General features: G+C 40.5%; 2 protein-coding genes and 1 long non-coding RNA gene across 3 annotated transcripts; all 3 read right to left on the reverse strand.

The window, feature by feature from the left end:
* Nucleotides 1–1676: 1676 nt before the first annotated feature.
* Nucleotides 1677–5229, reverse strand: LOC103504837 (dentin sialophosphoprotein-like). The gene is made up of 4 exons (XM_017449857.2): nt 4824–5229; nt 3380–4439; nt 2790–3117; nt 1677–2605 (listed from the first exon to the last, which is right to left on the reverse strand). Exons 1-4 carry the CDS (start codon nt 5216–5218, stop codon nt 1677–1679), a joined length of 2712 nt encoding a protein of 903 aa, XP_017305346.1. The 5' UTR covers nt 5219–5229.
* Nucleotides 5230–5232: 3 nt separating this feature from the next.
* LOC103504838 (mucin-22-like) lies at nt 5233–27416 on the reverse strand (the record flags this gene model as incomplete). Its single annotated transcript, XM_026820277.1, has 9 exons — nt 27329–27416; nt 26885–26906; nt 25776–26062; nt 24639–25059; nt 23694–24247; nt 8334–8449; nt 7429–7883; nt 6655–7276; nt 5233–6393 (listed from the first exon to the last, which is right to left on the reverse strand). Coding segments are annotated over exons 1-9 (3726 nt in total), but the record flags the coding sequence as incomplete, so codon positions are not given.
* LOC113465629 lies at nt 21645–22119 on the reverse strand. The gene is made up of 2 exons (XR_003390273.1): nt 22064–22119; nt 21645–21760 (listed from the first exon to the last, which is right to left on the reverse strand). It is a non-coding gene; the product is annotated as an uncharacterized LOC113465629 (long non-coding RNA).
* Nucleotides 27417–27476: the final 60 nt, after the last annotated feature.

The following is a 27476-nucleotide window of genomic DNA, read 5'->3' on the forward strand; positions in this document are numbered from 1 at the left end:
AACTCTTCGAAATTTTATCAAAATTGGATGTAATTTTGTTAATCTTTTTTTCCCCCAATGGGCCTTAAGGGGGTTCTGAAGGGCCCCTTTAACAAAGTAGGTACCTACCAGAGTTTACTAAACTATACCTACTGGTAAATAATAAAACATTAAATATCGTACAAGTTCAGTAGGTAGTTATCAGGGTTTATTAAAAATTTACATTTGATAAAAAGTAGACAATTTATGTACAAAACAGTTAACTTCTAATAGGTACCTACCTAATTCAAAAATAACTTTAAATGAAGATTAAATAATACAAAGCAACAGAAAGAACAACAATACAATTTTAGCTTATAACACCTGAAGAAAAAAATTGAATTCAGAGGACACCAAAATAATAAGAAAATTCAAAGTTCCACTAAACTTCAACTAGAGTTCACTAGGGGAAAATTAACTTACACAATAGAAATTCTGACATTGAAAATTTCCAAATAGGCATTCATCCCAAAGACAGACACTAAAATAATAAGAAAATTCAAAGTTCCACTAAAATTCAACTAGAGTTCACTAGGGGAAAATTAACTTACACAATAGAAATTCTGACATTGAAAATTTCCAAATAGGCATTCATCCCAAAGACTGGGAAGATAATCTGAGTTTGAATATTTCGACTTCAAAATTATGTTACAGCAATTGAATAGCATATTAAGCAGAAAGAAACCATCCGTAAGGGGATGGTTCTTTTCTGCTGAATGCTGTACAATAAATTATTCTAATGACTGGGGCCAAAATCAAAAACATTAAGCAGAAAAGAACCATCCACAAGGCAATTTCCTTAATGGATGGATTCTTTTCTGCTTAATCAGTTCCTTTGATAGCAAACTTCCACACACATGACTTCTGCACAAGTACCTTGAATTCAAATACCTTGTTATTGGTGAGATTTCGCATCCTGTTTCGGGTCCAATGTTCGACGAGTTTTGGTTTCTGCGCATGACACACGTTATGGGGTTTTGAACACGGGGATCGGAGTTACGATGTTTTGGCTTGATTATGGGGATTTTTTTCGTATTACGAAAATGGAATTTCCATGTTAGAAACGCGCGTAAATTTAAATTCTTTTTGAATAGATCACGGTTATTTTACATTTTTGAAGGGGAATTAATTTTGATGGTGAGTCCAGCACCGTACGGTCTAGCAAACCCGACCGGGGTCCGCTTCTCAGGACTTTGCAGCGTGGGCCCTTGCTCTTTCGCTGGCAAAACGCTAGAGGCCTCCAAGCCACGATTCGCCCGACGGGGCATCGCCTCCCCGCGAGACTCTTCCTCTACGCTGAACGCGGAAAACTCCTCGTCAAATTGAGATTTCATGAATGAGAATCGGCCCGAGGTTCTGCTCGATTTGGATTTGAAGTCAGAGTCGAACGAGAGCCTATGCCTCGTTCCGAGATAAACATTCTGTTGAGTCCACCCCGAAATAAACGACAGCTCCTAATGTCACACACGCTAGACTGCTAGACAATTACCTCGGCCCCCCCCAAAATCCTGGATACGGTCTTGCGGTTACCCAACCAGATACAAATCACATTCAACTTGCTATTGCCTTAAAGTTTGAAGTTTCCATCTTCTGAAATGGGTTTCGAGCTATCGAGACAACGATTTTTTGAAAACGTTCTCTGTCGAGAGAAAAAAATGTTAATTGTTGGTACCACTTTCTGGTATGGTTATTCTGGCGGTAGTGCCACTAATTTCACTCTTTCTGGTAGCAATTCGAACGCCACCTTCATATTCACCGTTTCTTGTACCAATTTTTCCACTAGAACCGTCATTTTTGCTAGTATCCGAATCAGTTCGTTCGTTTCCGTCAGTCTTCGTACCAAGTCGCGAACTTTTCCGTTTGCCACTCTGTTCGGAGGCGTCCTCTTTGGATTCGACTATTCCACTTCTAAGGGATTTTCTACCATTCTTGACTCTGGCAAGTAGACTGACTTCTTCATCGGAATCAGCCTCAATTGCATCTCTATCTTTGTCAGCTTTGTTTGTGACTTTGCTGGGTTTGTTCACATTAGGTTTGGTTTCTACATCTTCGTGAGTTGGTAGTCTGTCTTCACATTCATTGGCCACATTTTGGATTTGGTCAGATACATCCTTAGTTTTGCGTAGGTTGTCGTTTTTGTCAGCTGTTTCCAAGCTGTCTTTTGCATCGCCCATTGGTTTCTGTCGGCAAGATCGCCTTCTGCTAGAAGTATCTTTGGGTTCATCAAAGCTTTTACTAGTAAGAGATTCTTTGGTATCAGTTTCTTCTTCCATCTCTTCTACTTCTTTACTTTGTTTCTTCATGGATACTGCGATTGCCTTAACATCTTTGGAATCTTTTCCTACCGAAGTTTTTTCAGGAAGTTTTCTTAAACGTTCTCTAAAATCTTTTCCTAGACTGTCTTCAGAATCGTTACCGATTTTTTCTTTCCCAGCAAGTATTGTGTCATCGCTTGTTTGTTGACGCCTTAGAGATTTTCTCGGAGCCACTCCTTCAGTGGCACCTTCACTGTCAGCATCAAGTTTGATCGATTTTCTGGTGATTCTCTTACCTATACTTGTAGGGTTACTCTCATTTTCGTTATCACCTTTGAGGTTTACCGATTTTTTCTTTCCCAGCAAGTATTGTGTCATCGCTTGTTCGTTGACGCCTTAGAGATTTTCTCGGAGCCACTCCTTCAGTGGCACCTTTACTGTCAGCATCAAGTTTGATCGATTTTCTGGTGATTCTCTTACCTATACTTGTAGGGTTACTCTCATTTTCGTTATCACCTTTGAGGACTTCTTTTTCACTCGCATCTTTCACTTCTTTCTCGGCACCACTCTCAATATTTCTGAGTTTGCTGACAACAACTTTTCTACCACTTTCCACAACGTTTCCTAGGTCGCTATCTTTGGTATTAATAGTATTAGTGTCAGTCTCAATATCTTTGATATGCTTAGAAGATTTTGTGTCCTCAACATCTTTGTTCGCTTCAACAGCCTTGCTATCCACCAAATCTTTGGTCGCTTTCAGGGATTTCCGCTTGGGGCGCTGTTGGTCGCTATGAACACCTCCAGAAAGGGCGCTACTCAGAACGTCCAAATTCGCAGGTTGTACCATATCGATCATGAGTTTCCTTTTCCACAACGTTTCCTAGGTCGCTATCTTCTTTGTTATTAATAGTATTAGTGTCAGTCTCAACATCTTTGATATGCTTGGAAGATTTGGTGTCCTCAACATCTTTGTTCGCTTCATCAGCCTTGCTATCCGCCTCCAAATCTTTGGTCGCTTTCAGAGATTTCCGCTTGGGACGCTGTTGGTCGCTATGAACACCTCCAGAAAGGGCGCTACTCAGAACGTCCAAATTCGCAGGTTGTACCATATCGATCATGAGTTTCCTCAGCTCTTTCGAGATGCTTGACTTCTTTTTCTTGTTGGTCGTCGGCAGGTCGTCTTCAACTGATTTTGTTGGCGATTCTTTCACTGGTTTTGTTGAATCTTTCACCAGTTTTGCCGATTGTCTCTCGTCTTTGACCGGTCTTGTCGATTCTTTATCCACTTTTGTCGACTCTTTTTGCAACACCTTAACGTCTTCATCCATTCTTTCCAGTCTTTCATCGATTTTCTCCACAGTTTGTCCGTCTTCACCTTCCTTTTTGACTTTGCCTTCGGTAGTTTCCATCTCTCCTGGTTTCTTCTTTTCCACCACTACCTTCCCGTCTGGTGACACCACTATGGTGGTTACATTCTTCAGTTTGTCGGTGGGTGACACCACAATGGTCGTTTGGTTCGCAATCACATCATCCAAACTGACATTACAATCGACAATGTTGTGCTTTTCGAAATATTCCTCCAGCTTCTCTGGTGAGAGCTTTCCAGGACTATCAGGTTTATGTGTATTGTCATTTTTCGAGTCATTTTTAGGAGTACTGTTGCTAGAGTCATTTTTAGGAGTGTTGTTAGTGTTAACTTTAGTTTTATCTGTTTCAATTTTAGATGTGTTACTAGGCGTAAGTATGTACACGACTTTACGAAGATTACTGTCTATTTTAGGTTTAGAACTTGGGTCAACTTTATTACTAGAGTCATTTTTAGGGGTACTGTTAGTGTTAGCTTTAGTTGGAATTTCAGTTGATCTGGTTGGGTTCGAATCAGTAGGTAGGGTTGTAGTGGAACTTTCGCTAGCATCAGCACTTTCAGTAGGCAAACCAGAAGATTTATTTGGCAAACCAATTGTTTCAGGCAACCCAATAGTTCCACCAGGTAGGTCACTCAAACTAGATAAGGTTGCCTTAGTACCTTCAGGCAACCCAGTGTTTTCGCTAGGGGCAGTATGAGTAGGGGTTTGAACGGGAGTACCAGAGGGTAACCCAGGGTTTGTAGAAGCAGAAGTTAGCACAGGAATACTAGCACAGGCCACGTGGTAACTCAGCCGACACCTGAGAAGACAAATGAGATTAAATATAATGTACATAAGTAAATAAACACAGCTTCTTCTCCTTATTCAGATTGGTACCTATCCATCCCGTGTACAGTCCCCCAACTAGACTAAGCTGGACTATTCCCTGTTTAAAATTTCCCTAGCAAATTGTTACAAAAAATGCTTTAAATAAAAAAAGTAAAGTAAAGGAATTTTCAATTGTGTTAAGCATACTTCAATGCTTATAAAAAATGTATAAATTTATATGAAAAATAAATAAAGCAACACTACATTACAATGTCGTTCCCCCCTTGGACTCGAATCACCAACCTCCAGATTCAAAGTCTACCGTGCTAACCACAACACCACTAAGGTTGGTGAAGTAAAAAAAAAAAATCATTACCTGGACAAAGCACACCGCAGCATCTCCCCGCCTTCTTCGCCACACCGCTCGCACACCTCCACGACGGCCGGCACCTCGCCCTTCTCTCCGCCCGAACTTGCACCCCGCCTATTCCTCCTCCGCGCCTTGAGCGCCTTCCTCGCCCGCGTCACTTCCTTTCCCTTCTCGCACTCCGAGGTCGGCGGCACGGCCTTCTTCGCCCCGATGAATCCCGAGCAGCTCGCGGCCCCGCACATGCAGCGGCGCATCCCGTCGTTGTCCGCCTTCTGCAGCTCGTAGTTGAACACGAGCTCAGTGCCCGCGGGCACATCGCGCAGGGCGAACAGGCCCACGCGCGTGTCCCCGGACACGGTCCACTTCTCGGCCGTGCAGTTGGGCTCGCACGAGTGGTTCATGAACCGTGCCAGGTTGCACCCATTTCATTAGGAAACCTCTTACTATTTCGCCTAAGTCTACTTCTATTTACACGCTCTTCAATACTATTAGAATCAAGTTCAATATCAACTCTTTTGGCACTTTTGTTTTGTCTTTCATGAATATTTCGACTATCAATTTTGGTGTTAGTTTCATCAATATATTTAGCTTCACTTTCATCTACATTATCTACAACTGTTTCTTCACTGATTTCTATATCTTGACTCGAAACCACGTGTTTTCTTTCAACTACATCAGCTTTCTCTTCTTCATTGGCACTGTCTGCAATTACAGGTACATCTTTACTTTCCTTTGTTTCACTTACTTTAAGTACTGTACAACTGTCTTTTTCCTTTACACTTTGTTGGTCTTTGTCCTTAGCACCTTGGGTGTCTGTTTTACCGCTGTCTTGTATTACACTACCATCTCTTTTACCTTTATCTCTCACATCTTTTTTACCATCTTCGCTTTCACTATCCATTTTACTTTCTTCTCTTTCCTCATCCAAGTCTTTCTTTTCACTGATTTCACTCTCCATAACTCTTTCTACACTCACCCTCACTCGCACCATTCTCTCTTTCTCCAAACTCTCATTCGAATCTTGATCTTCAGGAGTTTCACTTCTCTCTTTCTCAATATTTTTATTTGTGTCTTTGTCAGTTTCATTTGTATCTATATCTTTCACAGTCTCACTTTTCTCTTCCTTTACAATGTCAGTTCCTTCTTTCTTTCCACTCTCATATTTCTCTTCCTTTTCAATCTCATTGCTCTCTTTATCCACTCTCTTAGTTCTTTCTTTCTCCACAATATTATTTCCCTCTTCCTTTCCAATCTCATTTATTTCTTTCTCCATTATGTCACTCGTGTCTTTCTCAACCTGACCTTTCTCCTCTTCAACCACTTTCTCTCCATCTTCCTTTCTCTCTTTCTTCAGTTCCATCTTTTCTACTCTCTCACTTTCCCTAATTCTCTCACTCTTTCTTTCCTTGTTTCTCTCACTTTCGCCAACCTTTTCTACTCTCTCCCTCTCACCAACTTTTATCCCATCACCCTCACTTTCCTTTATCCTATCACTTTTACTATCCTTATTCCCATCACTCTGACTTTCCTTATTTCTACCACTCACACCAACCTTTTCCATTCTCTTACTCTCACTAACTTTTATCTTATCACTGTTACTATCCTCATTTCTCTCACCCTTACTATCCTCATTCCTATCACTCTCACTATCATCACTTACCTCTCTCTTCTCCTCCTTACAGTCGCCTACCTTTTCCGGTTGGGCCCGGCTCGAACCAGTTTCCCGGGGCACATCCGTTTCTTTTACTTTTCTCCCCGATGCTGCAACACTCTCACCATCACTCACAGCGGTTTCCTCAACGGTGTCCACCGATGCTGGAACACTTTCACCAACGGCAACTTTTATCTTATCACTGTTACTATCCTCATTTCTCTCACCCTTACTATCCTTATTTCTATCCCTATTCCTATCACTCTCACTATCATCACTTACCTCTCTCTTCTCCTCCTTACAGTCGCCTACCTTTTCCGGTCGGGCCCGGCTCGATCCAGTTTCCCGGGGCACATCCGTTTCTTTTACCTTTCTCCCCGATGCTGCAACACTCTCACCATCACTCACAGCGGTTTCCTCAACGGTGTCCACCGATGCTGGAACACTTTCACCAACGGATCCAACGGTGCGTTGTACAGCGTTACCCTGGCTTCCTACATCACTGACTTTTCTTCCTGAATAGCCAACTTTGAATCCTGTATCGACTTTGCTTTCTGAAGCTCTGACTCTGCTTACTATTCCTGTATTCTCAACTTTGATTCTTGTATCGCCTTCAACTTTGATTCCTGAGGCACCAACATTGCTCTCTGACGCACCAACTTTGCTCACAGCACGGCCAACTCTGCTATCACCATCGTCCGTAGTCCCAGTCAGCTCCTCGGGCGTAGACACTCGCTTCCGCCGCCTTGACTCGATCCCGCTAGCAGCCCTCTCGGCCTCGGCGGGAACCTCGCTTGTCCCCGCCAAACTCGAGCTCTCTTCGCTAGACGCGAGTCTGGACCGGTTTGCCGAAGATTTACGTTTCGTCTCGCCCGAATTTTCGGTAGACGGGTGCCTCTTGTCTTGGCGGGCGAGAGAAGCTTCCTCCGCCTGGACAGAATCGCTAGACGCGTGCCTCAACTCGAGCTCTCTTCGCTAGACGCGAGTCTGGACCGGTTCGCCGAAGATTTACGTTTCGTCCCGCCCGAATTTTCGGTAGACGGGTGCCTCTTGTCTTGGCGGGCGAGAGAAGCTTCCTCCGCCTGGACAGAATCGCTAGACGCGTGCCTCTTATCTTGGCGGGCGAGAGACGCTTCCTCCGCCTGGACAGAATCGCTAGACGCGTGTCTCGAGCTAGTCGCGGAAGACTTACGTTTCGTCCCGCCGACTAGTTTATCAGCGCCCAGGTCCGAGGCCAGCATATCGCCCCCGACCGTACCGACGGTTTTGATGTAGTTGTCGATTTCTTCGTTGCTCGTCACGCCACAGTTTCGGCGGAGGGTGCGTTTTTCTCGCTCGGTGAGGGAGAGAGGGGCAGCCCCCGGCGTGGAGGCGTGGGAGCCGGGGGTGCGCGCCTTGTGAGGCGATAGGGAGATCTGTGGAGGAAGAGAAAATGGGGAATGCGATCAAACTATTGCTGAATTTACACATGAAATTTTTTCTCTTATATTCAATGTCACAAAAGATCTAACCAGGTCGCAGTGACAAAGGGCGTTTATGAAATCCGATGGCCCTACTTATACGTATTAGGTACTTATAATACTTCTCTTATTAATATTCAAAGAAGAAAAGGAGCTTTTTTTGTATTACAAAATTAATAAAACTTAAGTGGTTTGCACAATGGATTTCGTATAGGAAGGTTCGTGGTTTGAGTTCTTTTTCTTCTTCTTTCTTTAATTATCCATTTTATTAGCCACCTTTTGAACTTTAAATTTAAACATTTGACTATTTTTTAAGTCTGAGTTTTTTCACTTATCAATCTGGGAACGATATTTGTGGTGAGCATTCAAGTATGCTTAACACAATTAAAATTCCATTCTACTTACATCATAACACAGATGATTTCGATGTTCTTTACAGTAGCTACTGTTACAATATTTACACTTGATCGTATGTCGCTTCCTACAAATCATACAGCCATGCAGTGGACAAATCCATTTGTCTGAAACACAATACACAAAACTTGGACTAAACTAGTGCCCCAGTAAACTGAAGAATAAACTGTTTAAATCAGGGGCCACAAGTCTGAGTTGTACCTTGTAAGGGCTAAGTCGCGGGTTCGAATCCCGCTCGGGCCGAACTTTATCCTGAACATGTAAGGCTCGTTCTCAGAACATCTGGCTTTCTTCTGTCTTTTCCTCTTTCTCTCGATTTCGGGACGATAAAGGTAGATACACTTTCACGTCACGTGTTTCTACGTTAAGACGTATGCCGTTACAGTTCCTTCCATAAACTCTCTCTCTAAAAAAAAAAAAAAAAAACTAATCTTATATTATAAGAACGAGATCCATTCACAGTTCACATTTCATAGTTCACACACTGATCGCTCTATCTCTAGAACCACAACACCTAGAAAGCTGAAATTTGGTAGGAATATTCCTTTTATGGTCTAGGTGTGCAATAAGAAAGGATTTTGCGAAAATCTAAACCGATCCTGAGATATGATCAATTTTTGATCGCTAAAATCACCATAAATACACAGAGTGCAGCTGCAGAGACTGCGGGAGAGAAAACTTTTCCTCACTCGCCTAATATTTGAGTTTCGTTTATGTTTTTAGTTTGACAACCAAGTTCGGCCATGCCTTTTCCACAAGTTTGCCCATGCCTCGGGATGAACTAGCGGGATTCCGGACGAAGCGACGGAATTCAGGCTAGTAGGTGATAAAAACTAGAGCTTGCTTTCGTTGGGTCAAAAACTTTACTCTGGTCAGTTCCAGGGTAGAATTGCTAGGGGTCGATATCACATCAGAGGTACTAGGAACATTAGTAGACACAGCAGCAGTTAGTAGACTTGAACTTCCACCAGATCCCTCCACTGAACTGGAAGTTGATTGTCCACTAGAAATGGATGTTCCAAGAGCAGAGTCTAAAGTAGTTGTTGGAATGGAACCAGCTGAGGTTGTTCCCACAGAATTAGTGGAACTTTCAGGTACTGATGGAATTTCAGTTGATCTGGTTGGGTTCGAATCAGTAGGTAGGGTTGTAGTGGAACTTTCGCTAGCATCAGCACTTTCAGTAGGCAAACCAGAAGATTTATTTGGCAAACCAATTGTTTCAGGCAACCCAATAGTTCCACCAGGTAGGTCACTCAAACTAGATAAGGTTGCCTTAGTACCTTCAGGCAACCCAGTGTTTTCGCTAGGGGCAGTATGAGTAGGGGTTTGAACGGGAGTACCAGAGGGTAACCCAGGGTTTGTAGAAGCAGAAGTTAGCACAGGAATACTAGCACAGGCCACGTGGTAACTCAGCCGACACCTGAGAAGACAAATGAGATTAAATATAATGTACATAAGTAAATAAACACAGCTTCTTCTCCTTATTCAGATTGGTACCTATCCATCCCGTGTACAGTCCCCCAACTAGACTAAGCTGGACTATTCCCTGTTTAAAATTTCCCTAGCAAATTGTTACAAAAAATGCTTTAAATAAAAAAAGTAAAGTAAAGGAATTTTCAATTGTGTTAAGCATACTTCAATGCTTATAAAAAATGTATAAATTTATATGAAAAATAAATAAAGCAACACTACATTACAATGTCGTTCCCCCCTTGGACTCGAATCACCAACCTCCAGATTCAAAGTCTACCGTGCTAACCACAACACCACTAAGGTTGGTGAAGTAAAAAAAAAAAATCATTACCTGGACAAAGCACACCGCAGCATCTCCCCGCCTTCTTCGCCACACCGCTCGCACACCTCCACGACGGCCGGCACCTCGCCCTTCTCTCCGCCCGAACTTGCACCCCGCCTATTCCTCCTCCGCGCCTTGAGCGCCTTCCTCGCCCGCGTCACTTCCTTTCCCTTCTCGCACTCCGAGGTCGGCGGCACGGCCTTCTTCGCCCCGATGAATCCCGAGCAGCTCGCGGCCCCGCACATGCAGCGGCGCATCCCGTCGTTGTCCGCCTTCTGCAGCTCGTAGTTGAACACGAGCTCAGTGCCCGCGGGCACATCGCGCAGGGCGAACAGGCCCACGCGCGTGTCCCCGGACACGGTCCACTTCTCGGCCGTGCAGTTGGGCTCGCACGAGTGGTTCATGAACCGTGCCAGGTTGCCTTTCTTACCTGAAATAGGGACGGAGGAATGGAAGCAATCGTTTAGTTTGAGTACGATAAGTTTTCAAATTATTTCTTACATTTTTCACGACATTCTAGGTAGGTATTACATTCTTCCTCTTCTTCACCTTTTTCCTTATTCAGACGGGGTCGGCATTTTTCGTCAGCCTTTCAATCAGCCTTCGAGTGATTGCTTTGGGCTGACATTTGGTTTTGGGTACAAAAAATTTACGAATGGATGCCCTTCGCACTCAACCTTTGCTATTTCTCTAGCAAGGAAAATTTCAGGCTGGTATTCTTTCTCTTTTAAGTCCTTCGGCCAGACTTGACTGACCTACGCCCTGTTTAAAGGACAAGCCAGATTCTAGGTATTGCGAAAAAAAAAAAAAAAAAAAAAAAAAAAAAAACTTAGAGTGGATTCTTTGTGTTAAGCAATTTCAATATGTACAAGTTTTAAGAGCATCCTATAACAGTAATGTGTGTTTGCTTTGTAACTTGGTATCTTATTAGGGGGTTATAAAAAAAAATGTCATTAAACAAAAGGCGGAAATTTGCTTTTTCATTATGTACTCATGACAAACTCAGTATTGGGTACAAGAACACACTATGTAAACAACATTAGTGTTTGTTGCTATACAATACTAATGTTGCAGCTATTTGTTTACATGTTGTTTGTTTAACATAGACAATATAGACATCTAAAGTTATGAAATAGGTAACTACAAAACTTATTACCTTTATATGATACAATGGATAAACGTTCCGGTTTTGATCTTATCCGACTCGAGTTTCGTCCATCTCCGTGGACTTTTTCAAGGAAACAAGGAATTTCAAGGAAACTAAACATATTTAATAAAAATATAGACATCTCTCAAGAGAAATTTGGTTGGGCGGAAGAGCTTACTGCCATAAAGTCTTGCATGATGCAGATGTGCGTAAACCTAATGCAATGGAAAATAGGTAGGTTGGTTATTGGAAAATGGACCTTGTAGACTTATGTCTAGGTTAAAACACTTTTTCGTTGTTTTGACACTTCAGATTTGGATGTTTTACAACTTTTTAAGTAGGAATCGACCTTTCTTTCTACTTTTTTTACCAAAATGCATATCCTCTATTGTGCATTCTAGGGTCACAGGAACTCCTTAAAGTAATATACTAGTACTGTGTTATAATTTAAAAAAAAAAACTACTTAATTTTATCTACTCAAGTACTTATACACTTTAATAAAATTATAAAAATGCGTATCGCATGTGCTTAGTAAGAAGTAGGTATAACTTCCATTACATCTAAGGGATTAAGTTCTTGTTATACCTACATACCTACCTAGTCAAATCGGAGCCTAGGAACCAAAAGCTCTGATAGAAATCTTCAAAGTTCAACATTTTCGAGTAAACCTAATTAGATTTATGTTACAAAAGAAGCAAAGTAGCTTTTCATTGCTGACTGGTTTGTAAATACTATGACAAACTACTGTTCTAGGTTGACTGCTCACTGTTCAGCTACAACAACCGATATCAAAATACGAAGATCCTCTGATTTTTGCTTTCAGTTCAGATTGGTAAAATTTCAGTCTCCTGCAGAGACCTCTCGAGCAGGACGTTATTTTCGAGGAAAACATTGCTCAAAGGCTAATAGAGAATTTTGAAGCAATGAAAGCCCCTGATGAACACAAATTAAAGAAGCAGAAGAAGAAGAAGAAGAATAAGTAGAAGAAGAAGAAATTAATAATCAATTAGCAATATCTGTGGTCAAGTGACTGACCGGAGGTGTTGGGTTCAAATCCCGGCTGGGGCGGAAATTTTCCGACCAAACGTTTCCGTTCCCGAACAGGCACGGATGTAAAAGCGGTCTTTTCACGGTTCCGAGGTACTTCTTTTTTCAAGCAATGCTATCTTTCAATCTTACGTCATCACTCAAGAGGTCTATTATCCAGTGTTCAATCAACACCAGACAGTGAAATACGGACATTTACTGACTGGTTGACTTTCAGCTTTCTGCTATTGGTCTGCATAATGGATAGGACATGATGGTCGTTGGATTCCACCATCTTGATTCGCACATTGGGTACATGGTTCCAATATTTGCCCATACCCGGTCTGTCCTCTTCATGTGGCTCAGAAGAGATGGATAGTAGATTGGTGGTGAGTACAATGCAGCCATGCTTGTGAGCTAGATATTTGAGCAAGTTCCCTATTTGACTTAGGTATCCTTGGCCTGGAAAAAGGAGGAAATTCATAGACGATTACCTCGGGCCCCCCAAAATCCTGGATACGGTCTTGCGATTACCCAACCAGATACAAATCACATTCAACTTGCTATTGCCTTGAAGTTTCCATCTTCTGAAATGGGTTTCGAGCTATCGAGACAACGATTTTTTGAAGACATTCTCTGTTGAGAGAAAAAAATGTTAATTTTGTCCCGTTGACTTCCGCAGGACAAGAGAACGCTATCAAGTACAAGCTGACCTACAACACCAAGGGATACGTCAACGACTACAATGACCGTGTGGAACCCAACGTGTTGAACGAACATGCCAAATAAACAATCTGTTGAGTCCACCCCGAAATAAACGACAGCTCTTATTGTCACAGACGCTAGACGATTACCTCGGGCTCCCCCAAAATCCTGGATAGGGTCTTACGGTTACCCAACCAGATACAAATCACATTCAACTTGCTATTGCCTTGAAGTTTGAAGTTTCCATCTTCTGAAATGGGTTTCGAGCTATCGAGACAACGATTTTTTGAAAACATTCTCTGTTGAGAGAAAAAAATGTTAATTTTGTCCCGTTGACTTCCGCAGGACAAGAGAACGCCATCAAGTACAAGCTGACCTACAACACCAAGGGATACGTCAACGACTACAATGACCGTGTGGAACCCAACGTGTTGAACGAACATGCCACCGCTGCCTTCAGATACTTCCACTCTTCCGTCCAAGGAACTCTGCAGTAAGTAGAAATCAGCACTTTGCCTTGTAAGCGCTAGATCGCAGAATCGATTTCTGGTGAATCTGAATATTATCCTAATCGAATAAGGTTCGTTCTCGGAAAGGCTAGTTTTCTCCTATCTTGTCTTCCTCCTCTCTTGGATTTCGGGACGACAAGACCTCCGTTGTTACAGTTCCCACAATCAAATCTTACAAAAATCTCTCTCGTGTTTTTCTTCTTCTTCTTTTCTTTTTTTCTAAAACTGTTTGATTTTCCCCCAGACTGATCGCTGAATCCCGTCACATCCTGACTGAACTGAGACTGTCAGACCATTTCAACAGACCAGAACTTTGCCTTGTAAGCGCTAGATCGCAGAATCGATTTCTGGTGAATATTATCCTAATCGAATAAGGTTCGTTCTCGGAACGGCTGGCTTTCTCCTATCCTGTCCTCCTTCTCTCTTCGATCTCGGGACGACAAGACCTCCGTTGTTACAGTTCCCACAATCAAATCTTACAAAAATCTCTCTCGTGTTTTTCTTCTTCATCATTTTCTTCTTCTTTTCTCTTTTCTTTTTTTCTAAAACTCCCTGTTTGATTTTCCCCCAGACTGATCGCTGAATCCCGTCACATCCTGACTGAACTGAGACTGTCAAGTAGAAAGAACTCTGCAGTAAGTAGAAATCAGCACTTTGCCTTGTAAGCGCTAGATCGCAGAATCGATTTCTGGTGAATATTATCCTAATCGAATAAGGTTCGTTCTTGGAAAGGCTAGTTTTCTCCTATCTTGTCCTCTTTCTCTCTTCAATTTCGGGACGACAAGACCTCCGTTGTTACAGTTCCCACAATCAAATCTTACAAAAATCTGTCTCGTGTTTTTCTTCTTCCTCATCATTTTCTTCTTTTTTTTCTAAAACTCCCCGTTTGATTTTCCCCCAGACTGATCGCTGAATCCCGTCACATCCTGACTGAACTGAGACTGTCAGACCATTTCAACAGACCAGAACTGATTGAGGAGAGAGATAACCACGACAATCTGATCAGAGGTCTTACCACTCAGTCTCAAGAAGAAGTTGATCCATACTTCACCAGCGAGGTAAGTTTAATTTGAAGCTAAAGAGGCGATTGATTATTTATTTATTTTTATATTTAAATGTGAATTCATCTTCTCTAAATAACAAAAAGGTTCAACGTCTCTGTAGTTATAACTGACAAAATAAAAATTAAAAACGTATAACCGGGGTTTCACCCTCCATTCGGCAATACCCGTCTCCTCACAGTAACCTCACCCACCCTGAGTGGGGCTGGTAAAAATCAGCAGCATGGATACACATACGGATACCAACCATATGCAAAGTTGCTTAACTTCAGTGATCCATTGGGAACTGGTGTATTCAACGTGCTATCGCCGGTGGTTCTTAGGGGGCCGAAACCTTACCTTACCGCTGGGTTCTAATCTAACAGGCCGCGTGACCGAAACGGCATGCGGCAGCGGGAAAACCGGTTTTAGTCTGATTTCAAAATCACTTATGGCTGGATTTCAAGAGGTTACTCGCTTTCCCGCTTACGTGAGATGGGCCTTAGAGTGGCGAGGGCTTAACCCTCCATTTGGCGACAAGCTACCCGCACGGCCGGGAAAAGCCAGCAGCACGCTGTTGCCCAGATGGTCACCCATTTGAAGACTAACCACGCGCAACGTTCCTTAACTTGAGTGGTCCATTTAGAACTGGTGCATTCAATGTATGTTCTATCATATGTTGTATGTGGTCCATTTAGAACTGGTGCATTTAATGTATGTATGTTCTATCGGCTCTTGATTCCTTTTGTTACACACTGTATAAGCGTATGTAATTTTATTTCTTGGATATGTTTGTATGTTGACAATTAGCATTTCTCTAGGATAGGAATTATAGGAACCCTCATGTTCATGAGATATCACAGCAGGAATTGCATACATCTTTAGACCTAACAGAACACTTTCCACCGCAAGAATTAAATCTTCCTTATGCATTTACAATTGACTTAGGTCACATATCTGTACAGTTATTATGAGGGCGATTATTATGTAGTGGCGTAGCGTAAGATTTGGCATGGCGTAAGTCTGTTTGTTTGTTTGACCATAAAGGTCTCGAGCGAACGGTTTATCCGATTTTGTTGAAACAACATAGGTATGTCTCTTTAGAAAATTCACAAAAAAAACTTGAGATTTAGCAACTTTAAATAAAATACTGTAACTTGGCCTGGCGCACTGCCATGCATAATGTTGAGGTTATTTTCCTGGCCTGCACCAGGCCTTTTTTCTCCTTCTTCCTCTTCTTCTTTTTTTTCTCACAAGGAACAGATGCCAATTTGCGTCCGTCGATGAATACAAGATTATTTCCTTCTGATATTCGATACTTTTACCTTGGATAGATCTTTATCTTAAATGGATCTAATATATCTACTAATGAATTAGACCTTATACTATACCTTTACCTAAATGTATTATATGTAGGTACCTATATGAATTGGATCTGCTGTGTAGCTGTTTCTAGGACACCACAATGTAACAGGAGTTAGTTTTACAGTTCACGGAACTAGTTACTTCAATGAAAGAAGTGGATTGACGAAAGTTGGCTCATGTTAAACACCCAAGGGACATTTTGTACTTTCGATTTTTGGATAGATCGGGCCTAAGGTGTACTCCGTAGAAGACGTCATTTCTCAGTGAGGCTTACAGGTCAGTGAACCAATAGTATTAATCCGTCCGTATGTTCCCCCCTGTCCCATGTTAACCCATGCGTTTCCCAATGTCCCATATTTCAGAACAACTTGCCGAGATCAAGAAAGCCAGTTTGGCCAGACTTCTGTGTGACAACAGTGATGAAATCCACACCATGCAACCTGCTGCTTTCCTCAAGATTTCCAAGGAGTAAGTACCGACCTTTATCTAGTCCTAATTTCCTAATGATGACTATGATCACCACTTTGCATACTCTACCTCAAAGGCGATATCTTTGGAGCCTTTGGACAGATGGACAGTTTTACCCTGAAAGTGACTACTCAAATTGTCCTCACAATCCTGAGAAACCGAAATGCAAAGACAGACCGAAAAAAAGATCGACTCCTGCCGGGAATTAATCCCAGGATCTCGGAAATTAAGCCCAGGATCTCGGAAATTAAGCTCAGGATCTCGGAAATTAAGCTCAGAATCTCGGAAATTAAGATCAGGATCTCGGAAATCAAGCTCAGGATCTCGGAAATTAAGCTCAGAATCTCGGAAATTAAGCTCAGGATCTCGGAAATTAAGCTCAGGATCTCGGAAATTAAGCTCAGAATCTCGGAAATTAAGCTCAGGATCTCGGGAATTAAGTTCAGGATCTCCAGAACCCTAACACGTGAAACGCACTGAATCCCATTTACTTACTCTTAACTCTTGTGTTTCCAGGAACCCACTGCTTGCCTGTAACGACTACGAACATATTCCAGCCATCGATCTTAGCTTCTGGAAAGAAGAATCCCCATATCTGTACAAGAAGAAATAAGAGGTCAAACCTCTCATTATAGAGGCATGGACGCAAACCAAACGCGTCAAATACCTGCCTCCCATTTACACCTGATACCTTAAAACAAAACTCACACAACAACCCAAGATGACACGATTTTTGATGTTTGTAAACAGAGGGGTTCCAGATTATTAATTCTCCCAGAAGTAATCCTTCTTAAATCTAACTGTAAAAGGATATTGGATATTGTACCACAATTATCTTCCTTTAATCGAACCATAATTAAACAGAGGGATTCCAGATTATTGATTCTCCCAGAAGTAATCCTTCTTAAATCTAACTGTAAAAGGATATTGGATATTGTACAACAATTATCTTCCTTTAATCGAACTGTCAAAGGATATTCCCTACAGAGGAAATCACCTACCTCCTACAATCACTGCCATTTTATATGACTAACACTTTCCTGTCTAAATCCCCAAGTTACAAATTTATGTTTACAAACGTGTCAACTCTTGGGTGTTGCTATATTAAAGACTCAAACATTGTACAGAAATATACCGATATCTTCAGGAAATTCCTGACCGTTCTAGATTTAAACACTGCCAAATCCAAAAGCTTCATCACATGAAATACATATTGTAAGATTGAAGAGTATTGCTGATTCTCTTTTCAGCGAGTTATAATGAAACTAGCTAAATAAGATTCGAAAATACTCTGCTTCTTCCTAAATGAACAGCTAATCTTAGTAAACTCTTGTAAATACGATAATGTTAAGAGAATTTAAATCAGCTAGGAAAGAACATGGCTTCATGGATCAACTGAGATTTCAGTTCTCTATTTTGTCGTCAAAATGATTCTATTCTTTCTTTGTAAATATTTAGCTTTAAAATAAAATTAAGAACTCTACAACGCTGTAGAATCAGAGCTCACGCCAACAAAGCAAATGGGATGTCTCTATAAATTATTGAGGCACTATGTACAATATACGAAGATCATTTCAGACCATTTAAAAATGAGTAAAAATAAATTCAACAGAATATTAGGTTCAATCTGCAGCTAGAATCAGAAACGTTAGGTAAACTTTAGCTAGAATAATTTATTTTTTAAGCCGTCTGACAAAGCAAGGTGTTTTCTAAACATTTGGAATTTAAATTTTGAATCAAAATAGATTAGATACTGTGCCCAAATCACGGACATGAAAAGTAATTCGTGCTTAAGGCCACACTTTGATAATTCATCCAGCTAGATTAAGCTAACCTGATCAAATCATTTGTCACTGACTAGAAATCACCTTGTTTTAGTTGGACAAAAAGCACTTCTCTTTCTGTACAGCTAGAAATCCAGTTGAAAGGAGTGAAATGTTACTGCGGACTCCAGTCACTTAACAGGCGAGTTGAGTCCGTAGTTGCCGAAAGGAAGATTATAGTTCAGTTGGACAAAAAGTACTTCTCTTTCTGTACAGCTAGAAATCCAGTTGAAAGGAGTGAAATGTTACTGCGGACTCCAGTCACTTAACAGGCGAGTTGAGTCCGCGGTCATTAAAACACACACAACGTGTTGAGTCCCGAATCATTGAAATAAATCCAACCTTGCTTCCTCTCCCCCAGGTGACAAGAGAGCTAACCAGAACCCCGGCCTTACCGTATTCCACATTGCTCTACTGAGAGAACACAACAGTCTGATTCTCTTTTCAGCGAGTTTTAAATGAAACTAGCTGAAGAAGATTCGAAAATACTCTGCTTCTTCCTAAATGAACAGCTAATCTTAGTAAACTCTTGTAAATACGATAATGTTAAGAGAATTTAAATCAGTTGGACAAAAAGCACTTCTCTTTCTGTACAGCTAGAAATCCAGTTAAAAGGAGTGAAATGTTACTGCGGACTCCAGTCACTTAACAGGCGAGTTGAGTCCGCGGTCAATCATTGAAATAAACCCAACATTGCTTCCTCTCCCCCAGGTGACAAGAGAGCTAACCAGAACCCCGGCCTTACCGTATTCCACATTGCTCTACTGAGAGAACACAACAGCGTCTTTCCATAATATTTAAGTCGACATTTTGTAATATAATATTTAACACCTCCGCAGGCGAAGTGTGATTCGTGGAACCTAGTACGCTCAAATATTTAGGTTCTGTGAGGGGTCTTTCCATAATATTTAAGTGGACATTTTGTAATATAATATTTAACACCTCCGCAGGCGAAGTGTGATTCGTGGAACCTAGTACGCTCAAATATTTAGGTTCTGTGAGGTCTAAGTTATTATCATGAATAATGTGAGCTCTACCACCCAACCTCTTCCTTTTGACACAGGAATATCTCATCATGATTACCTATATCAGAGAATTAAAATTGATTTAAAGACTACTCCTACTTCGCGTTGCCAACTTGAGGGTATAGGTGAAATTTTATTATTTATATGGTAAAATATTCTTGTGTTTGGATTGAATTCAGAAAGTTTGGAATTATAAGAGTAATTTTTTCGCTTGGGAAAATCGGAAACTAAAAGTTATGCTGTGGCCTATTTTATAGCCTCAAAGGCCTGAATCACGAAAATATAAACCAAACCACCTTATAAACTCCCTATAAGGGAATTATTCTAATGAAGATTTCTTGAGGTCCCGTGATTTGTATTTTTTTTTAGTTTGTTGAAATTCTTACGACGAGGTTCGATAGGAGGATATTACTTTTCTAATTCTGATTTTCAACATGGATTCAAAGAGATAAAAAGAGAGGAAGCTTATCAACGCTGCTGTTCATGATTAATGTATTTGTTTTATTTGTACATTCTGAAATAATCCATAGTTTAAGCTCACTAAACAACTCCGATCTACACACGACAGATTACCCTGGTTTTCAAATGACAAGGGTTTCATTTTAAAAATCTACAATATTGCTCTAATATTTTTTTACGTTTAGTTCGCGTTTAAGTTAGAATAATTGCCCGCTAGATTTAGAATACTTTGTTACTTCCGAGGCCTCTCTTGGGGCTTCGAAATTTTGTTATTTATAAAAATGAATTCCTCTTTATCTTGCCTTTTTTTTTACTTTTTCAACATTTTTTTTACCTATTTTGTCTACCTATTTGTCTTTTATATTTTTATAAGGTTGTATTTGTTTTATTTTTACAATTTTGTTCTACGATTTTCATGCTAAATGCTAATTTTTCATTTTCCATCTCATTTTTTTCCTGAACTCCAATCGAAATACTCAGTTAAGTTTATTTATTTTGTTTACATAAAGTTACCAATATTATTGTTAAGTTACCGTGGTGCTATCAAATGCTTAGCATTAACACACACTATCTAAAAGTTACCAAAATTCTTTTCATTTGTTTGGATTCAAAGCCGATGTTTTTTTTTTAATCAAAATTATATTTATTCCTAATTTCTATTTCTAAATTACGAATATCATTTACAGACGTAAGTCCCATGGTTATCAATTGGATAAAATCTAGTTCGATATATGTACATCTTGGTGGCTACGTTAACTTGTTTTGTTTCCTTATCAAAATTTTAGCATCATTTTCATTTGAAATTCACTCCTCGTTTTTCTCATTCATTTTTCATCGCCACACATTCCACACTAATAATAAAATTTTTGAGCTGTAAATAAAAAAAAAAATAATAAAGAACGCAAAATTTTTCTATTTTCTATTAAAAATCAAACCGTATGTCTTTTTATTTCCGTATATGGCAAATTTTTTAACAGATATTTTTTAAAGGGATTTCGATATATGTACATCTTGGTGGCTACGTTAACTTGTTTTGTTTCCTTATCAAAATTTTAGCATCATTTTCATTTGAAATTCACTCCTTGTTTTTCTCATTCATTTTTCATCGCCACACATTCCACACTAATAATAAAAATTTTGAGCTGTAAATAAAAAAATAAAGAACGCGAAATTTTTCTATTTTCTATTAAAAATCAAACCGTATGTCTTTTTATTTCCGTATATGGCAAATTTTTTAACAGATATTTTTTAAAGGGTAGTTTACCCCCACTCTACAACTGCTAAAGGTTTTATTGACGGAGGTTTCGCCCTCCAAGCTACCCGCTTACTCATATTAACCTTGTTTTACAAATGAGGACACAGATTTCCAGAATGCAAACTGAACTTTATTATATCAAATCATCTGGCCAAACAAACCTCACCTCACCTGAGAGGGGGACGGAAAAGCCAGCAGGACCTGATTGCCCAGATGGTCACCAATTCGGATACTAACCACGCGCAACGTTACTCAACTTTGGTGATTTATTGGGAACAACTGTATTTAACGTGCTACGGAAAAGCCAGCAGGACCTGATTACCCAGATGGTCACCAATTCGGATACTAACCACGCGCAACGTTACTCAACTTTGGTGATTTATTGGGAACAACTGTATTTAACGTGCTATCGCCGCTGGCAACCCTTTGATTCTACAATACAGATATACTGCAGACTTTTTCTCCTCTAAGCATTCTTCAGTCCAGGCACTCGTCATATGTTTCATTCAGATGTTGTTCACTAGTGGGATTCAGATGTTGTTCACTAGTTTGATTGAGATGTTGTTCACGAGTGTCATCCAGAGGTTGTTGTCTTGTTTGACTCTCTGGCTGATTCAGCAGTCTATCTGGTTCTCCAAGTTGTTTGGTTGGGTTTGGTATCTCACTGGTATCATTAGACAGAGAGTCTTGTAGTTTTTGTTTCCGTAACTTGACCAGGTCATAATAGTTGGTGATGATGCTGCGGAACTCGGTGTTCTCTGGAACGTACTTGTACACTGGTGGTTGGAACTTTTTGTAATCTGGGGGAAAAGAGAAATTTTATTTATTTTTTAAATGGTTTGATAGAGGAAACTGTAACAACAGAGGTTTTCTTATTCTGAAAATGAAGAGCAAAGGATAAAACAGGAAAAAGCCAGTCGTTCCGAGAACGAACTTTATCTGTTTAGGATAAAGTTTGCCCCAGGCGGAAATCGAACCCACGTCTAGCACTTTGGACACAGACCAGTGGTAATAAAATTATGGTTTTTGACTTCCAAGCAATTTTCCAGAACCCCAAGTCTGAGAGTGGAGGGTCTTTACTCCAATCCTATACAATATCTCACCTTCAAGAGATCTTACAATTGGATCCCTGAATGAGAAGGAGGCCAAATGTTCTGGAAAAGTCATGGAATTTGCCACCCGGTCAAAAATTAAAAATTTTCAAATTAAATATCAAGTTTTTCTGAAAAACTGCCTGCGATGCATTCCCCCTCATATTCATTGACGTTCTGCATATTGCATATTTTATTGAAATGAAGGGGAAATCTTACTGATTTTTAAGTACCTCTACCCCCTTATTTTCCTGGAAAAGTCATGGAATTTCATTCCGGGAAAAGTGTATAAACCCTGTCTTGTCTTAGTTATAAATCCAATGCCTTAGCAACTGCATTAGGCCCGTGGATTGAAATGCATATTGGGTTTTTATTAAATGAGACTGCTCAATCAGAATGTCAAATTGTAATGGCCAAACTTTGTACCTGCAGTAGCTATTTAGTCTAACAATCAAGCCCTTGGATCTGGATCATTACAACCCAAAATATAAATAGCTACTTACTGTAATTAATCTACACAAAAATGTAGGTAGAATGACAGACTTGGTACTGTTTGGACCTAGTCTCCAATCATCCTCAGAGATTACCAAACATTTTTAACATGAGATTGTAGATACAAGGTGAAGAAAATTATGACTTGGTCTAATTCTTTTCATTCCACGACAGGAAACTGAAGAACAAGAAAACAAGCTTGAACAGATATTGAAAGCATGTGGATCTACTCAACCTTTACTATTTCTTTAGCAAGGGAACTCGAGAAAACATCCAATACTTATCAAAATTTCTCTTTCTCTCTATTACTCCAGGGAGCAGGTAATGGAAGAGGAGAGAGAACGTCTTCTTGAAGCTCAGGAGAATCTGGTGCATTGAACTCCCCCATTACACATAACCTCCTATTCTATCTAACTGTATGTAATATTATGGGACCCTATGTTCTGTAAGTAGTTTTGAATTTATCTAATGACATTATTAAAACAAAATTCTTCGTGTATTTAGTTTTTACTAAAAATTTTATAAAACGTTATTCTATGACAGTATTTCATGTTGGAAATGTATTTTCCCATTAATTCGCACTCTACACGGCAAAACTAATCAATCATGCGAGGAACAATGTTCTTATCAGGTGTTGTAATAAAATAACAAGGTGGTTTTTAAGGAACATTTTACTCTACGAGAAAGAGAGTAGAAGGAGAGAGAACGTCTTCTTGAAGCTCAGGAGAATCTGGTGCATTGAACTCTCCCATTACACATTAACCTCCTATTCTATCTAACTGTATGTAATATTATGGGACCCTATGTTCTGTAAGTAGTTTTGAATTTATCTAATGACATTATTAAAATGTGGATCTGAAAAGAGTGGTATGGGAATTTGTAAATTGTTACAGGTGGACGATGTGGATGAGAAAGAATTAACTGAAGAGATGAAGCAAGCCAAAGAACAAGAAATGAAGGAACTGAAAATGAGGTGAGTCCTATAAGTGCTGATTTGAAGATGAATTGTTTCATTCGATTTCAATTGAGACATATCCCATGCATAGAGGGAGGTGAACAGACATTATAATGGACTCTTGAGTTAATGGTTTTCAGTGGATAAGGTGAATGCCTAAAACTAGAGCTTGCTTTCGTTGGGTCAAAAACTTACTCTGGTCAGTTCCAGGGGTAGAATTGCTAGGGGTCGATATCACATCAGAGGTACTAGGATCATTAGTAGACAAAGCAGCAGTTAATAGACTTGAACTTCCACCAGATCCCTCCACTGAACTGGAAGTTGATTGTCCACTAGAAATGGATGTTCCAAGAGCAGAGTCTAAAGTAGTTGTTGGAATGGAACCAGCTGAGGTTGTTCCCACAGAATTAGTGGAACTTTCAGGTACTGACGGAATTTCAGTTGATCTGGTTGGGTTCGAATCAGTAGGTAGGGTTGTAGTGGAACTTTCACTAGCATCAGCACTTTCAGTAGGCAAACCAAAAGATTTATTTGGCAAACCAATTGTCTCAGGCAATCCAATAGTTCCACCAGGTAGGTCACTCGAACTAGATAAGGTTGCCTTAGCACCTTCAGGCAACCCAGTGTTTTCGCTGACGGTAGTATGAGTAGGGGTTTGAACGGGAGTACCAGAGGGCAACCCAGGGTTTGCAGAAGCAGAAGGTAGCACAGGAATACTAGCACAGGCCACGTGGTAACTCAGCCGACACCTGAGAAGACAAATGAGATTAAATATAATGTACATAAGTAAATAAACACAGGTTCTTCTCCTTATTCAGATTGGTATCCATCCCGTTTACAGTCCCCCAACCAGACTAAGCTGGACTATTCCCTGTTTAAAATTTCCATAGCAAATTGTTACAAAAAAAATGCTTTAAATAAAACAAGTAAAGGAATTTTCAATTGTGTTAAGCATACTTCAATGCTTATAACAAATGTATAAATTTATATGAAAAATAAATAAAGCAACATTACATTACAATATCGTTCCCCCCTTGGACTCGAATCACCAACCTCCAGATTCAAAGTCTACCGTGCTAACCACAACACCATTAAGGTTGGTGAAGTGAAAAAAAAAAAACACATTTCAGATTTCATTACCTGGACAAAGCACACCGCAGCATCTCCCCGCCTTCCGCGCCACACCGCTCGCACACCTCCACGACGGCCGGCACCTCGCCCTTCTCTCCGCCCGAACTCGCACCCCGCCTATTCCTCCTCCGCGCCTTGAGCGCCTTCCTCGCCCGCGTCACTTCCTTTCCCTTCTCGCACTCCGAGGTCGGCGGCACGGCCTTCTTCGCCCCGATGAATCCCGAGCAGCTCGCGGCCCCGCACATGCAGCGGCGCATCCCGTCGTTGTCCGCCTTCTGCAGCTCGTAGTTGAACACGAGCTCAGTGCCCGCGGGCACATCGCGCAGGGCGAACAGGCCCACGCGCGTGTCCCCGGACACGGTCCACTTCTCGGCCGTGCAGTTGGGCTCGCACGAGTGGTTCATGAACCGTGCCAGGTTGCCTTTCTTACCTGAAATAGGGACGGAGGAATGGAAGCAATCGTTTAGTTTGAGTACGATAAGTTTTCAAATTATTTCTTACATTTTTCACGACATTCTAGGTAGGTATTACATTCTTCCTCTTCTTCACCTTTTTCCTTATTCAGACGGGGTCGGCATTTTTCGTCAGCCTTTCAATCAGCCTTCGAGTGATTGCTTTGGGCTGACATTTGGTTTTGGGTACAAAAAATTTACGAATGGATGCCCTTCGCACTCAACCTTTGCTATTTCTCTAGCAAGGAAAATTTCAGGCTGGTATTCTTTCTCTTTTAAGTCCTTCGGCCAGACTTGACTGACCTACGCCCTGTTTAAAGGACAAGCCAGATTCTAGGTATTGCGAAAAAAAAAAAAAAAAAAAAAAAAAAAAAAACGGACTTTCATTTTTTTGTGATTGCTTTGGGCTGACATTTGGTTTTGGGTACAAAAAATTTACGAATGGATGCCCTTCGCACTCAACCTTTGCTATTTCTCTAGCAAGGAAAATTTCAGGCTGGTATTCTTTCTCTTTTAAGTCCTTCGGCCAGACTTGACTGACCTACGCCCTGTTTAAAGAAAAAAAACAAAATTTTGGTATTGGAAAAAAAAAAAAAAAAAAAAAAAAAAAAAATCGGACTTTCATTCTTTCTAGTAAACCTTCTCCTCCCCAAGAAAGCTGAAAAATAGGGTTCTAAATCAGCGGTCTACTCACCAGCATCAATATATCTTGAATTGTCCAAGCTGAGAAAGTAATAATTGTGATCGTTATTCCTATCCATGTCTCTCCTCCGCCTATTCAGTTCCTTTTGATCTATCATCTCCCCCACATACTCCACCACAAACTGTCCCCGCTTCAGGTCGGTAAGCGCTTTGAGCCCCCAGCCGCGGGACCCTGTATTGAACACCTCCAGGGGCGGATAGTTGCGGGTCTCGAAGTCCCGGTTCTGACATTTGGTGCGCGCGGGGCACGAGTCGGGATTGCATTCGACATACAGGTCCCTGGAAATGACGAAATAGTAATAGAAATAACAATAATAAATGGGAAATAGAAAGGAAGATGGTTTGGCCATGTTCGAAGAATGGAGGAGGGGAGGATGCCCAAAAAGATATCGACTACGAAGATATATGCCACAAGAAAGAAAGGAAGACCACGGCTGAGATGGATGGACCAGGTTGTTAATGATTTAAAAGTGATGAAGACAACAGCATATGGAACGAAAGTCAAGAACCGAAGCGAGTGGAGGCGAATTGTTGAGGAGGCCAAGGCCCACCCCGGGCTGTAGTGCCAATTGGTAAGGTAAATAGAAAGGAAATGGAGTTGAGGAATTTTCATTGTGTTAAGCACAAATGCTCGTTATAAACGTCGTTCCCTGCCAAATACACTAAATAATTGTACAAAAATAAATACAAACATGTTGATAATAGAAAGTAAAATTAAAATGGGAATTATAATTGTGTTGAGCGTATGTAAATTTCGTCACACATATCGTTCCCTGCACTCTTTCATGACTTGAACTCGAACCACCAACCTCCAGATTAAAATTTCATCATACCAAGCAGCAGGGAACGATGAGATTAAATTCTCAAGACATAAAGTAGCTAGCCTCCTTTATAAAGCGTTGGACTAAGCATACTCGTACCTCCAAATTTTGAGGATATAAATTCAAATATTTCAAGTAGGTATTGTGTTCTTTTTTGCCCATCTGATCAGGGACAGAACACAGACCATACGAGTCTAATGTATCAGCTGTTTCATTGCTACGAAATAAAAACTGCAATGAAACACTCATCTAAAAAATAAAAATAAAAAATATCACTTACCTATTAATACAGCATTCTATACCTATGTATTTACATACTTACAAGTACCTATCATAGAAAACTAAAAATACAACACTTAAGAAAACTAGAAAAAGAAAATCAATGTATAAAAAAATATCTTCTTCTTTCGTTCGGGGGGACATGACGAAGTTTCGGTGCTCCAAACCAGGGGCTTCGTTTTAGGAGGTCAGGGAGTTTTTTTTATTTCTTTTCGAGATAGAATAGGCTCAAAATCCAGAGACAGTTCTACACTCAGCTGATGCTTGTCACAAAAGAAAATATAATACATTAATATTATAAACTCTTTATCTTTATTAATAATAAACTATTTGAGTGGAAGGTAACCAACTTCTAAACGCGGAAGGCATTCTCTATCCTATGGTGGTGGTCGTGACATATTCCCTTGACTTTTGGCCCTTGGGGGCCGGATTTGTCCAACTTTACTTTTGGTCCTTAGGTCCGAATTTCTCGAACTTACTTTTGGTCCTTGGGGCCGAATTTCTCGGACTTGACGTTTGGTCCTTAGAGCCATTTTTCCCGTTTAACTTTTGGTCCTTGGGGCCAGATTTCTCGAAATTAACTTTTGGTCCTT

This window comes from Diaphorina citri, unplaced genomic scaffold (assembly GCF_000475195.1).
Source record: "Diaphorina citri unplaced genomic scaffold, Diaci psyllid genome assembly version 1.1 scaffold135, whole genome shotgun sequence".
In the NCBI taxonomy this organism is placed as follows: Eukaryota; Metazoa; Arthropoda; class Insecta; order Hemiptera; family Psyllidae; genus Diaphorina; species Diaphorina citri.